Here is a 15,724-nt window from a genome sequence, read left to right on the forward strand (position 1 = left end):
TTGTATGGACCTACAGAGCTGAGATATTATTCTAAAAATCTTAATTTGTGTTCTGCAGAAGAAAGAAAGTCATACACATCTGGGATGGCATGAGGGTGAGTAAATGAGAGAATTTTCATTTTTGGGTGAACTATCCCTATAAGTACTGTAAATTGGGTTGCAAACCCTGTTTTGTGTTGACTTCAAATAGTAATGAATGTTACTTCAAAGAATGCTATGGTACTACCATGCTACATGTGCAAAAAACATGGTATTACCATGGTATTTTTAGCAATAGCAAATTAATAGTTATTGCACGTTATTCCAAAAGAAATTAAAATGTTTGTCTTTGTAACTTTTCATCGAAATGTACTGTAATAACTTTTCTTTATCGGCTGTTGTCATCAAGCCCTCTTATTTTTTTCAACCCCTCCAATCAGTCCTGTTACAACACATTATGGAAATAAAATAGGTTTGCGATTCGCAATTGCTGCTTGATGTTGACTTTAAACAATAATCTGGACCTTTTGTATGTGCGCAATATTTCTAGAACTCTCTCTGTCTCCCTCGCTCGCTCGCTCTCTCTCTCTCTCACACGCGCACACACACACACACACACACTCCAGCTGGCAATGAGGCTGAATGACTCATCGGGTCATGAGGTTCTGTTATGCAGAGGAACAGACTCTGAAAACATCATTTTTACACTTTCTAGAGCAGCCTACACTGTAAACACAGACATGTTCATCTCAGACACAATAAAAAGACACATGAACAGAGTAATACACTACAGACTTTTGTCCCAAGATTCCTTTAAAGACCTCATGAAATCATAATGGAAGTTTTGTAGCTTTTATGTCATTCTCTTAATCTCTGAGGTCATCTATGTGCTAGAAAAGTTAAGGGGATGTTTCTTTAACTTCGGATGCTTTCATGTCCCAGAGTTTTATTATTATTATTATTATTATTGTTATTAAAAAAAGATTTACTTATTTATTTTATTTTATGCTTGTCATATGAAGGTCTCATTTAAACTTTTTACCAGGCATTCATCATTGATTTTTGGTACTTTTCAAATGTCTTTTATGTTTAGATGTGACTGTTTTAGTCTTGTCCCAGACTTTCAATATCAAACTATGAAAGTACATTATAAAATTGCAAATTATATTACAGTTTTACAAATTACATGTTTAAAACAATGATCATCTTAACAGAGAGTGAAGTAAACAAAATATTTCAATATTTATTGTGTGAAAATGATTTCTATCCATTTTTCTAAAACTAAGACTGTCCCACAGTTGTAGCATCATTTCCGCCACACCAAACAATTTTGCCCCTAATAAAGTTTTTTCAAAAGTTAGTGTACTTGTTAACCAAGTGGACAAAAGTGTCAGTGAAAAGCATGCTTGAGATGAAATATGAGAAATATCACTTGTGAGCAGATTTTTATTAGCCGTCATTTCCAATCAAGCTGTAATTTTGTCAAATTACGCAATAAGTGTGAAAATATCATTTAATTTGTGTGTTTAGAGTTCATAATGTTAACTATGAAATTAGTCTCAGCAAGAAAAAAAAAAAGTCATCCAGTTTATTTCCAAAATGTTAAAAATGTCATTTCCAGCACTGAATTTTATTAAACACAATACAGAATTTGAAATGTGCTGGAAATGACACTGTGGTGAGAATTTTCATAACTTTCAGGAAAAAAAAAAGAAAAAAAAAAAATCTCCTGTGATGCATGTACATACACTGTTGCACATTGTTAGTGGATGGATGTACTTTCTTGAACTCCACCGTCCTAAAAGTGCCCAAAGTTGAAGACACATGTAACAGTGTGATTATTTGACAAGAAAGAAATCGCTGAACAGCTGCCAAATAAGCAAATAAATGGACATGAAACATTGATTTGCATTGAAATTTTGTAATTATGTGAAAATAAATAAATAGCTTAAGAGCTGAAATCAACCTCCGGTTTGTGTCAGAGTTCTGTTGGTGTTTATTTTGTAATTAATGAATGTCTGACAGCTTATTGTGTATTTTATTACAAGACTGCTTGCCAAATAAAAAAAATGCACATGAAATATTGAAATATACCCGGATGACCGGTCTGATACATGGATGTGCGGTTGTTACTGAGAAATATCGGACAGCTAGATGGCGCCATTGACCAGTCAGAATCAAGTATTCCAGAGAGCCATGTAATAATGACCAATAATGTCACATCCTACTTTTAACAATCCAATCAAATGTGTTGCAAATGCCATTTCATGTCATTTTTAACTAGAAATTACTAGATACTGCAGAAAGTAGTTTTTGTTGTAGGTTATGTAATAAGTGTGTGTGACACTTTTTGTGTGTTTTGGTTGTGCAGGACTGATGTACATGCTATTGAAACACCTAGTAGACAGGTACAACATGTACTACGCTTACCTGCCCTCAAAACTGGACAAGAAGATCCACTCTGGAGCTGTCAATCAAGTGGTAGCCGCACCCATCCTGTGCCTGTTCTGGCTCCTGTTCTTCTCAACTGTGCGCACAGGTGTGTGTGTGAGGCAAAAGGCAGTCGCCAACATTGAAATAAGAAAAAAGTGTTTTAAAAGTGCAATTTTCAGGCTCTATTTTTTTTTTGCCTAAAAGTTATGACGAAATTTGTTTTGTTCTGCTAAGGTGTTTTTGTTCTGAAATTCTTGACCTAGTAGAACTCGGCTAGTCGGAGAGCGCTGATGATTATGGGTGTGGTTTGGGCATGACATTATTTTGTTATTTTTTTCAACAAACAAATTGTAAAACGCACATGTAGTATACAGTAAATACAGGCTTTTTTCACCAAGGATGCTTTTGTTTGTTCAGAAGAAAATAAATCTGGCTTCTTCCTTGTATAAATGAGGCTTATGAGACCCAGTTTCAGTTATAAATCAGTTTTGACAAAATGTGTAGTTACTGCATTTTGCCTTTGGGTGACAGTATAGCTATGAGCTGTCCTACACTTACATATTTTCTTTCTACTATCCCATTTCAGTCCATAATAGGTTTACATAGAAATAAGGGGTAATTTTAGCTTTATGGGTGCAACCTTTATTGCTGTCCAAATTATTTCTTTATTTGACCCACCGCAGAGCTTCAAAGGCAACTTTCATTTTCCCTGTCCGTCAGAAATAAAATTTCATTTACAAATGTCATATGTGTGGGTTTATTTGTTTTTATTGATTTTATTTTTTATTTTTTTATTTTTTGTTGCTATGAATTATATTTGTTACATATTTAAATAACTTCAGACCATTAAATCAAAGCCAGCTCATGATGTTTCAGGTCTCTGTCCTCTTTTCTTTTCTTTATAACCATATATTCAGTTGTTCCAAAACTTTGTGTGAAATTATTTTACTCTTCTAAAATAACCCATACAAAATATGTTTAAATAAAGTAAAAATGAAAGGAATGGTTCACCCATAAATGAAAATAATTTCATCATTTACATCCCAGATGTGTATGACTTTCATCTGCAGAACACAAATGAAGATTTTTAGAAGAATATCTCAGCTCTGTAGGTCCATACAATGCAAGTGAATGGTGACCAAAACTTTGAAGACAGCATAAAAGTAATTCATATGACTCCAGTGGTTTAGTCCATGTCTTTTGAAGTGATCCAATCAATTTTGGGCGAGAACAGATTCCTTTTTCACATGCATGCTAAATGGCGCTATAGGAAGTATAAATGAGCTTGAAATCATGATCGCCAAGGAGACTGCTGATGTCAAGATTTATAGTGAAAAAGGAATTATATTTTGATCTGTTCTCACCCAAAACGTATTATATCGCTTCAAAAGACATGGATTAAACCACTAGAGTCGTATGGATTACTTTTATGCTGCCTTCATGTGCTTTTTGGAGCTTCAAAGTTTTGGCCACCATTCACTTGCATTATATGGACCTACAGAGCTGAAATATTCTTCTAAAAATCTTCATTTGTGTTCTGCAGAAGAAAGAAAGTCATACATATCTGGAATGGCATGAGGGTGAATAAATGATGAGAGAATTTTCATTTTTCGGTGAACCTTTAAGTAAATTTAAAATGAAGAATTACTTAATTAAATTATTTTAAATTACATTAATTGTAAAAATGTAAAAATAATTATAGAATACGTTGAAAATAGCATAGGTTTTTGTTTCAAACCAATTTTATTTTCATTTTCTGTTGCTTACTTAAAGCATTGACTTTACAGCTGAATTTACAGCTTTTTTAATAGATTTTGCATTGACACCACCCTTTGTGCTTATTTTTATGTTTGAGGCATGCCTCAAATTGCATATTTACGGGGAACGTGCAAAAACTGACAAGACATGCTATTTTGCACATCTGAAAGACACAATCCTCAGTAGACTACTTAAGTAGACATTTATTGCATGTAATGTCAAGTTTGCACATCTTTAAATGTACCCCTCTCTTTTCTATCCTCTTCAGGTTTTTTGACTCCAACGTCCATGTTTACGTTTGTGGTGCTCATCATTACCATCGTGGTCTGCCTGTCGCACGTCTGTTTCGGCCACTTTAAGTACCTCAGCGCGCACAACTACAAGGTACGAGTTGCGCCACTGAAGGTATGATGTCATTAGAACAGTCCACCGGGCAGCACAGGTAGCTCAGGTAGACTGTCACCTGATCTAGAGCAGAAATCCTCACCACAATTGCTCTCTGCTTTTCAGATCGACACTAAAGACACAGAAGTCGATGGAGTGGAGAATGGACGTCCTGCAAGAACTTCACCCTCCAACAAATCTCAGGTAATAAAATATTATTTTACTATTATGTGTTCATTTAAACAAACTGGCCTTTTTTAAATCATGACAAATTACTCCATAATATGAAACCCCGCAGCAGATGTACATCGCCCAGGTCCTGCAAGACCCACTCTCCGATGAGACGGGCGCAGGCAACAGAGAGGACGATGGTCAGGGGTCCTCGCAGGACGAGGAGATGATCAACGCGGGGAATAACCTGAATGAGGCCGACTTCCAGTCCGGAGAGGACAGTCTCATTGCCAACGAGGTCCACCAATAACTGGAGGACTGAGGCACGCACGAGAGAGAGGGGGTGATGCCAGAATACAAGAACCAGTTCCAAGGTCTTCATCTGCACATGTTTGTTTTTTCCCTGTTAAACGCTGTGAACTAAATCTGCAGGATGTTTGTTGGCTCAGAATATCAGCACCTTATAAACCCATGTCTGCCAAAACACACCAACTGTACATAAGCACAGGTGCCCACATCTAAACATGCCGACATGTACTTTGTACACGTTGAAACACCATGTGCATGACCACGCTTGATCTCATGCAACCTTTCCTGCAAGCACAAAGGTTGGTGAAGTTTGGAAGGACTTTTTGGATTTTTCAAAACCTCATAAAAAATTAGAAAAAACATTTATTTGAACTCTGACACATTGGAATGGCACAACCTCGTCAATATCCGTCCATGTCGTCTACGCAAAACTCCTGAAACGAAGTCTGATTCCCATTGGAAAAGTTGGAGACAATTCCAGATTTCCCATTTTGTACAAGTCAATGTATGTTTGCTAAAAAACTGCCTGAACTCTGATTGGAACCTTGGTGTGAATCCGGCATGCCGCAAACATGTCAATGTTAGCGACGCAAAATCCTGGAACAAAGTCTGATTCTCATTGGAAAAGTTGGAGAACATTCCCGGGATTTCCCATTTCATACAAGCCAATGAATATAAAAAAAAAAAAAAAACAACCTGACGCAAGTTTGATTGGAACCTAGGTGCAAATCCGACATGACACAACCTTGTCAATTCCATCTATGCAAAACTCCTGGATCAAAGTCTCTTTCCCATTGGAAAAGCTGGAGACCATTCTGGAGTTCCCATTTCATACAAAGTCAATGAATATTTACTGAAAATTTGCCATAAAGGATTGGAACCTAGGCGTAAATCTGGCATGCCGCAACGTTGTCAGTGACAAAACTCCTGGAACAAGTCCTGACTCCTGATGGACAAAATGGATAGCAATCCGGGATTTCAGATTTTGTGCAAGTCAAAGATTATGCTAAAATATGCCGTAACTCTGATTGGAACCTTGCCGTAATTCAGACATGGCACAACCTTGTCAATGTGAGCCATGCAAAACTCTTGGAACAAAGTCGGATTCTCATTTGAGAACATTATGGAATTTCTTATTTTGTAAATGTCTATTAATGTTTTCTAAAAATTTGTCGCAACTCTGATTGGAACCTTACCGAAAAATCCGTCTGTCGTTTATGCCTGAAACATAAGTCTGATTCTGATTAGAAAAGTTGGAGAACATGGAAGGATTGTACATTTTGAACATGCAAATTATTATTTCCAAAACATTTGTCACAGATCTGATTGGAACCATGCCATAAAATCCGTCCATGTCGTGTACGCAAAACTGCTTGAACAAAGTCTGATTCCTGTTGGAAAAGTTGGAGAACATTCTAAGATATCCCCTTTCATGCAAATCAATGACTATTTACAAAAAATTGCCATAACTCTTATTAGAACTTTAACATTAATATGGCATGCTGCAACGTTGTCAGTGACTTCTTCGCAAAACTCTTGAAACAAGTCTTGACTCCCGATGAAAAATATGGAAAGCACTCCAGGACTTCCCATTTTGTGCAATTCAATGACTGTTTGCTAATAATTTGCTCTGATTGGAACTTTGACAAATTCATCATGGCATAACCTCGTCAATGATATCTACGCAAAACTCCCGACACAAGTTGGACACCATTCGGTGATTTCCCATATTCCCGTAAATATTTTATTGAGTTTGTCTCAGATGCCTAGAAGCCTTAGAAGAAAAAAAAAAAAACTGATGGAAATCTCTGAAAAATAGCAAGGAAGGCTTCGCGTACAATAAAAGTTTGACCACCGCATTCTTTCTTGGTACGAAAGCTCCAAGCATCCCACTGTTCGCCTTATCAGCGATAGTTTTCCTAGTCGATAATGCTGCAGAACTGGCTTTGTTTGCATGCTTGCTTTTCATTATTCTTTGCCCAAATGAATGGTTTTCATATAAATCTGGCATTCCAAAGGAAATGTGCAATAGTGGCATCCGTAGAGAAAATAACAATGCCAGACGCATTCAATGTCCTGAAGTATCTTCATTTTAGAATTTGTCTCGAAATCGCAAACTTGTTGGCTTTGCCATGTTAGACTTCCCAAACTGCTTTCACTGTACAGTATTCTGCCAGAACACTAATCATACTGAAAGAAAGAGACTACATACTAACATTCTAATCGTTCTGTTGTCGCCATGGGAACTTTGATGGAATTCTCGTGACAACGGAACGTCAGGTGTCCTTGAATTCTTTAGTTGCTCTCTGAAATGAACTAAATAATGTACAGTATTTCCAGAGACTCTGGTGTGAAGTTTTTTTTTTGTTGTTGTTCATTTCTGGATAATTCACTGGATATAACACCACTGTTTTTTGATGTCATTGAGTGAACCATATTCTTACATTTTTGTTCATGGTATTCTTACCTTGATTTACCTTTGCAACCTTAATGGATGTGTTTGTAAGCCTGCAATGGAATACTAACATTCTCATCCTTATAGCAAGTAGAATCACTCTCAATGCATAACTTGACCTAGCTACTTCTATTGGGTTACGGACTAGATATAGTACCGACGATTGCGCAGTGGCGGATTTGAATGAGAGCTAATTTGCCACTGCAAACCAATAAGATAAAATACGCATAGAAATGGAATCAAATTAAACTCCTTGACCTGGCAAACACTGGTTTAGATATAGTGTTTTCCTGCACCCCTGTAGTTTTTTTAGAATATATAATATATTTTAGAAGGACACAGAGGAAGTCTTGCAAAAAATGACATTTTCAGTGTTCCCTGATTGAAGTTTTTCGCCTTGTGCCTGCCTGTTTGTTTGTACAAGACTTTGTGGGAGAAATCAAGAGTAGAAAGTTTAGTAAATATTTGGACTAGAAATATTAATTCTCTATGCCACAAAAGTCTGAGTTTTGCTGTGCAAATGCATTTTGTTAGGAATGGCTGAGCAATTTTTTCTAATTATGTAGTTTGATCTGGTGAGGTAGATCAATAGTAGTAATGAAATGATAACCACTTTGATTCTAACCCAGATAATTGAAGAAAATGTTTCAATACATGTGCATTTTCAATGTACAGACATGTTGTGTAACTATTTTGATATGGTTTCTCATTTGAATTTCGTTTAAAGGAATAGTTCAACCAATAAAGCAAATTCTGACATTATTTTTTTTTTTATCATAACATCCTAATGAATTGAGGGTGAGGAAATAATGACAGAATTTAAAGTTTTTGTCTGAACTAACCCTTAAACTGTACATTTGTTTAGCAGCCCAAAATTTTATTTCACTCTGTGGCCAAAACATTTAAGTTGTTGTCGAAATTAACACTCCGGAGAAAAAGTTGTGTCTTTGTTGCCTGATTTGGGATCAGACCTGACTCGCCAACCACCCTTCGTAATTTCTAAAATAATCGCGACGAGACGAATTGAGACGAAAATGCAACTTTTTCCAAAATCTGTGCTGACTGCAAGTACAGTAAGGTTTGCACTGATAATGAAGGTCTGCTTGAAGTCTTTGTATGTATGTTTGTTTGTTTTTGTTTGTTACTGTATTCTCAAAGTTCCGAACTAAAGATGTTTGGTATCTCATTACAAAAGCTGATAAAGAAAACGAATCTTCGGAGGATGTGTACCCGTTCGCTTCAGGATCATGCAATATACGAAAAACTGGATTAAGCAAATAACAATGGTACTACTATCGCACAGTGTGACTGAGAAAAAAAATCGAACAGCCTCAGGTGTTCTTTATTTTCCAATAGATAAAAAATGTTTACATCTGTGTTTTTTTTTGTTTTTTGTTTGTCATCTCTCCTTTTTACTTGTTTTCTTTCTTCGAAATTCCAGAATTCACATTGAAGAAGACACAAAGGTAACCTATGAAAGCTGTAGCTACGTTGTTCGTTAGTGTCATGGCGGTAGCGTTTTGGAAGGTTCGTCACCATTTGTCTATGTAGATTTGCTGTTTTGTAACTTAAAGGAATATTCCGGGTTCAATACAAGTTCAGCTCAATCGACAGCATTTGTGGCATAATATTCATTACCACAAAAAATAATTTTTACTTGCCCCTCCTTTTTCTTTAAAAAAACTGAAAATCTTGGTTACAGAGAGGCATTTACAATGGAAGTGAATGGAAGCCAATTTTTTTTTTTTTTTTTTTAAATACTCACTTTTTCAAAAGTATTGCCACAAGACATAAATGGTATGCATGCAAACATGATTTTAGGGTGACCAAATCTACTTCCTAACCTTTTCTGTGTAAAGTTAAAGCCAATATAACAACTGTGTTGCCATGATGATGTAATGTCAACAAACCCTAAAACGACAGAAGAATTAAAGTGCTTTTATAACATTTTAAGCTTCACATATCTGCCTTTAAACCCTCCAAAAACTGGCCCCTATTCACTTCCATTCCAAGTGCCTCACTGTCACCTTGATTTTTTTATTTTTTTTAAAGAAAAAGAGGGGAGTTTGATTTTTATTTTTTATTTTGTAATCAACATTATGCCACAAATGCTGTCAATTGAGCTTAGCTTGTATTGAACCTGGAATATTCCTTTAAAGGAATATTTCACCCAAAAATTGTATTCTGTTTCATCAACTTCATTATTCCTCAGTGCGACTTTATTCCTTCCGTGGAACGCAAAAGGCGAAATTTAGAAGAAATACTATTTTTTGCAGATTGCAGGTTTACATATTTGGAATGAGAAGAGATGAGGGCAATTAAATGATGACTGAATTTTCATTTTGGGTGATCTATTACTTTAAACCATCTGGAAATTGTAGCTAGATGCTGGAGGTACTTGTGTCTTTCCAAATTTTGGAATACTTTGATAACGTTTCTCTACGATGTGACTGAACGTGAGCACATTATAAAGAAAGTTCAACAAGTTCATCCCTTTTTTTGGGGTTCTCCTCACCGGCTTCTTACTGAGTTAATGAAGTGAATGTCACTTCAGTATTTGGCAGTGAAGTAAAGAGCGGTGAGCGTATTTTTGTAAATTGCACAAGCAACTGTTTGGCGAAACAACAAATGTTGAAGTATTTGATACCTATGTATTAAAGATGTGTCAAAGCTAGATATAACAATGCTGTCATTTGATGGATTTTAATATGTCATAAAATTATTGTTTTTCTTTTGTTTTATAACCACTGTTAAGCTAACCTTTTAAGTTTTGAAACGCAGAATGTCTTTTAGAACGAAAAAGCATTGAGAAATTTGCTATAGATGACCATGCATTTTGCAAAGAAGGAATTATGTATATTTGACAAACTCTTTATTACTGGTGTTATGCAGATGTACAGTATGTTTGAGTGGGTGAAAATGAGACCAACTTCAAAGAAACGTAGTCTTTTTCTTTACTGTATTCTGCTGACATAATGGCTTTAAAAGTGTAAGTAGGAGACTTTTGACTTTTACCGACTGAATTCATGCTCTGTAGAACTTGTGTGATATTTTCTGTCACTTTTTCAGTCCAAAGGTCGTCCTTATGGTGAAGCATTGGTCATATTTTCAGTTCCTTGGTCAATAAAAAAATGGTATTCATTCTGTGTATACTGTATGACGTGTCATTCACTCCAAACAATTGTTGGCACTGCCAGAAGGGTTCGCTGTGGTGTTACAGTTATTGACATCCTCTTCTCTTGTGGTCATTTATAATCCACATGCATTTGATTTGAGTAACTTGTCTCTGAGCACTTTAGTTAAACTGTTGCCTTTTAATGAATTAGATTGGGTTTATACTATGATCTAATCTTTGGCATAATTATGAGTTGCTAAGATCTTTTACATTGCAATCACTTTGTTCAACAAATATTGTGCAGTTTCACTGACTGACACTTTTTTTTTTTTTTTGTCAAATTAACTGCTTAATAACAGAGCATCAAAGATGTGAGGCATTGCTCAGATATAATACTGTTACTATTGATTTATTATTATTATTATTAGCAGTAGTATATACACCTCAGCCAAATACATTTAAACTCAGCTTTTCACAATTTCTGACATTTAATCATAGAAAACATTCCCTGACTTAGGTCAGTAAGGATCACTATTTTAAGAATGTGAAATGTCAGAATAATAGTAGAGAGAATTATTTATTTCAGCTTTTATTTCTTGCATCACATTCCCAGTGGGTCAGAAGTTTACATACACTTTGTTAGTATTTGGTAGAATTGCCTTTAAATTGTTTAACTTGGGTCAAATGTTTTGGGTAGCCTTCCACAAGCTTCTCTCAATAAGTTGCTGGACGTTTGGCCCATTCCTCCAGACAGAACTTGTGTAAATGAGTCAGATTTGTAGGCATCCTTGCTTGCACACGCTTTTTCAGTTCTGCCCAGAAATGTTCTGTCGGATTGAGGTCAGGGCTTTGTGATGGCCACTCCAATACCTTGACTTTGTTGTCCTACGTGACTCCACATAATTTTCCTTCCTCATGATGCCATCTATTTTGTGAAGTGCACCAGTCCCTCCTGCAGCAAAGCACCCCCACAACATGATGCTGCCACCCCCATGCTTCACGGTTGGGATGGTGATCTTCGGCTTGCAAGCCTCATCCTTTTTCCTCCAAACATAACGATGGTCATTATGGCCAAACAGTTACATTTTTGTTTCATCAGACCAGAGGACATTTCTCCCAAAAGTAAGATCTTTGTCCGCATGTGCACTTGCAAATTGTAGTCTGTCTTTTTTATGGTGGTTTTGGAGCAGTGGCTTCTTCCTTGCTGAGCAGCTTTTCAGGTTATGTCGATATAGGAATAGTTTTACTGTGGATATAGATACTTGTCTGCCTGTTTCCTCCAGCATCATCACAAGGCCATTTGCTGTTGTTCTGGGATTTTCATACCAAACTACGTTCATCTCTGGGAGACAGACTTGTGGAGGTCCACAAATGTTTTTCTGAGGTCTTTGCTGATTTCTTTGGATTTTCCCATGTTGTCAAGCAAAGAGGCACTGAGCTTGAAGGTAGGCCTTAAAATACATCCACAAGTACACCTCCAATTCAATAAACCTCCTATCAGAAGCTAATTGTCTAAAGGCTTGACATCATTTTCTGGAATTTTCCAAACTGCTTAAATGCACAGTTAACTTAGTGTATGTAAACTTCTGACCCACAGGAATGGTGATATAGTAATTAAAAGTGAAACAATATGTCTGTAAACAATTGTTGGAAAAATTACACGTCATGCACAAAGTTGATGTCCTAAATGACTTGCCAAAACTATAGTTTGCTAATATTGCTATTAAATCTGTGGAGTGGTTTCAAAAATCAGTTTTAATGACTTCAAGCTAAGTGTATGTAAACTTCTGACTTCAGCTGTAAATATACAATAGTGATCTTTTTCTGTCATACTTTTTCCCTTTAAATTGAGCTTTTATTTTGGCTGAGTTTTTATTTTGAAATGTTTCTGTGTTATGACGGTAGCTTTTCAATGCAGAAAAGCTGATTGCTACGTGACTCAAAGTGATTATTAAACCGCAAAAGGCTGCTATTTAATTAAATAAATATGTAGTCTTTATGTGCTGTGCGCTACAAAGTGAATTTGCGCTTTGCTTGCTGGCATCTGCTACAAACAGAGCGCACGATGCTCGTGATGGTGTTTTCCGTGTATGAGACAAGAGTCTCTTAAAGGTTTGACACAACACTGGCTCCACACATTCATAAGTGCTCACATTTGAAGTGCGCAACACATGCAAACGATATATTTATCTAATTAAATCTCAACTTTTGCTGTTAAATAATCTGACTACTAGGACATAGTTTTTAGAGTGCTGAATATTTATCGAATGACATTCAGGTCAGATGGAATCGGTTTTTGCTATAGATATAGATATCTATAATTACATTTTCACTAGTGAAAATGCCTTGTTTTGATACGAGTAATTTTGGTTTTCACTAGTAAAAACAAAAAAAAAACTACTTTATAAAAAAAATTTAAAAAAAAAAACGACGTCATTACCCTTGGGAATACCCATTCTTGATATCAAAAATGGAATTTCAACTAGCAAAAACATAATTGTTGATAACTACATTTTCACTATAGGATTTCATGATGATCTGTCATTCACTCCTGTTCAAAATACAATTACAGATGTCTATAATTAATTTCTTACTAGTTTTAATTCCAAATACACAAATCAGCTACTAGTAAAAATGTATGTAATTATAAATATATATATATATATATATATATATATATATCAATAATTCCATTGTTACTGGTACGATCCATCCATTCCTTATATCAACTAGTAAATGTGCAAATTTCTGATATATATTTTTAACATGATATTCATGTTAGATTTGGTATTTTAGGAAATATCTGGATATGGATTTCAGATATTAAAAAAAGTAATTAAAAGTAATTTAAATTTAAAAGACTTCCAAAAGTGATTGGAAAAGTAAATAAGTGGATCTTAAAAGACTTTATTACTAGTTACAATAACATTTAAGATATCTGAAATTAACATTGTCACTAGTGAAAAACAAATTACAGATGCAAAAAATGTGCATTTTTACTAGTTATAATTTAATTTTTTATTTCAGGAATGGACATTTGCTTTAGTAACAATGTAATAATTGATATCAAAAATTCATATTTACTAGTAAGTAGTCATTGCATATCAAACTGGTAGTCCAACTTGTAAGAAGTTAATTATAGATATCTGTAATTGCTTTTTAAATAGGTGAATGACAGATAATTGAAATTTAACAAGTGAAAATGCACTTACTGTACAGATATTAGTTACTGTTTTTTAGTAGTTGAAATTCCATTTTTGACATCAAGAATGGGTTTTCCGTGAGTAATGATGTAATTATATATATATATATATATATATATATATATATATATATATATATATATATATATATATATATATATATATATATATACAGTTGTGCTCAAAAGTTTGCATACCCTTGGAGAATAGGTAATATATGTACCATTTTTAAAGAAAACATGAGTGTGCAGGCAAAACACATTTCTATTATTTCTTATGGGATTCATATCAACTGTAGGTTATAACAGAATGGCACAATCATAAAACAAAACATGGCAACAAAGAAAAAAATGAAATGACCCCTGTTCAAAAGTCTGCATACCCTTAGTTCTTAATGTGTATTGCCCCGTTTAGCATCAATGACAGCGTGCAGTCTTTTGTAATAGTTGTCTATGAGGCCCCAAATTCTTGCAGGTGGTATAGCTGCCCATTCGTCTTGGCAAAATGCCTCCAGGTCATGCAAAGTCTTTGGTCGTCTTGCATGAACCGCACGTTTGAGATCTCCCCAGAGTGGCTCGATGATATTAAGGTCAGGAGACTGTGATGGCCACTCCAGAACCTTCACCTTTTTCTGCTGTAACCACTGGAGAGTCAACTTGGCCTTGTGCTTAGGGTCATTTTCATGCTGGAAAGTCCAAGAGCGTCCCATGCACAGCTTTCCTGCAGAAGAATGCAAATTGTCTGCCAGTATTTTCTGATAACATGCTGCATTCATCTTGCCATCAATTTTCACAAGATTCCCGGTGCCTTTAGAGCTCACACACCCCCAAAACATCAGTGAGCCACCACCATGCTTCACAGTGGGGATGGTATTCTTTTCACTATAGGCCTTGTTGACCCCTCTCCAAACAGCACTTATGGTTGTGACCATAAAGCTCTATTTTGGTCTCGTCACTCCAAATTACAGTGTGCCAGAAGCTGTGAGGCGTGTCAAGGTGTTGTCGGGCATATTGTAACTGGGCTTTTTTGTGGCATTGGTGCAGTAAAGGCTTATTTCTGGCAACTCGATCATGCAGCTCATTTTTGTTCAAATATCATCGTATTGTGCTCCTTGAAACAACCACACCATCTTTTTCCAGAGCAGCCTGTATTTCTCCTGAGGTTACCTGTGGGTTTTTCTTTGTGTCCTGAAGAATTCTTCTGGCAGTTGTGGCTGAAATCTTTCTTGGTCTACCTGACCTTGGCTTGGTATCAAGAGATCCCCGAATTTTCCACTTCTTAATAAGTGATTGAACAGTACTGACTGGCATTTTCAAGGCTTTGGATATATTTTTATATCCTTTTCCATCTTTATAAAGTTCCATTACCTTGTTACGCAGGTCTTTTGACAGTTCTTTTCTGCTCCCCATGGCTCAGTATCTAGCCTGCTCAGTGCATCCATGTGAGAGCTAACAAACTCATTGACTATTTATACACAGACACTAATTGCAATTTAAAAAGCCACAGGTGTGGAAAATTAATCTTTAATTGCCATTTAAACCTGTGTGCATCACCTTGTGTGTCTGTAACAAGACCAAACATTCAAGGGTATGTAAACTTTTGATCAGGGCCATTTGGGTGATTTCTGTTATCATTATGATTTAAAAAGGAGCCAAACAACTATGTGATAATAAATGGCTTCATAAGATCACTATCCTTAAATATCCTTTTTTTTTTTTTTTTTGCATGATCAGTCATATTTTAAAAATCAAAACCAAAATTTCACAATTTCTGCCAGGGTATGCAAACTTTTGAGCACAACTCTTTAGTGCATTTAGAAAGTATTTTCACATTTTATTATGTTGCAGCCTTATGCTAAAATGCTTTATTTTCCACATCAATCTACACTCATACCCCATAATGACCAAGCAAAAAACA

General features: G+C 35.6%; 1 protein-coding gene across 6 annotated transcripts in view; it reads left to right on the plus strand.

Annotated features, from left to right (window-relative positions):
• The window catches only part of LOC127427857 (CSC1-like protein 2), a 75,046-nt gene extending 64,407 nt beyond the window's left edge, over nt 1–10,639 (plus strand). For 5 of the 6 annotated variants that reach the window (XM_051675712.1, XM_051675713.1, XM_051675711.1 and 2 more), the window contains 4 exons: nt 2,351–2,518; nt 4,439–4,554; nt 4,681–4,758; nt 4,853–10,639. In XM_051675712.1, coding sequence (XP_051531672.1) covers nt 2,351–2,518; nt 4,439–4,554; nt 4,681–4,758; nt 4,853–5,035 — 545 coding nt within the window. In that variant the 3' untranslated portion in view covers nt 5,036–10,639. The remainder of the gene's footprint in view (nt 1–2,350; nt 2,519–4,438; nt 4,555–4,680; nt 4,759–4,852) is intronic. The other variant, XM_051675715.1, reaches the window with a different exon arrangement.
• The last annotated feature ends 5,085 nt before the right edge of the window (nt 10,640–15,724 follow it).

Source organism: Myxocyprinus asiaticus, chromosome 37 (assembly GCF_019703515.2).
Source record: "Myxocyprinus asiaticus isolate MX2 ecotype Aquarium Trade chromosome 37, UBuf_Myxa_2, whole genome shotgun sequence".
NCBI lineage: Eukaryota > Metazoa > Chordata > Actinopteri > Cypriniformes > Catostomidae > Myxocyprinus > Myxocyprinus asiaticus.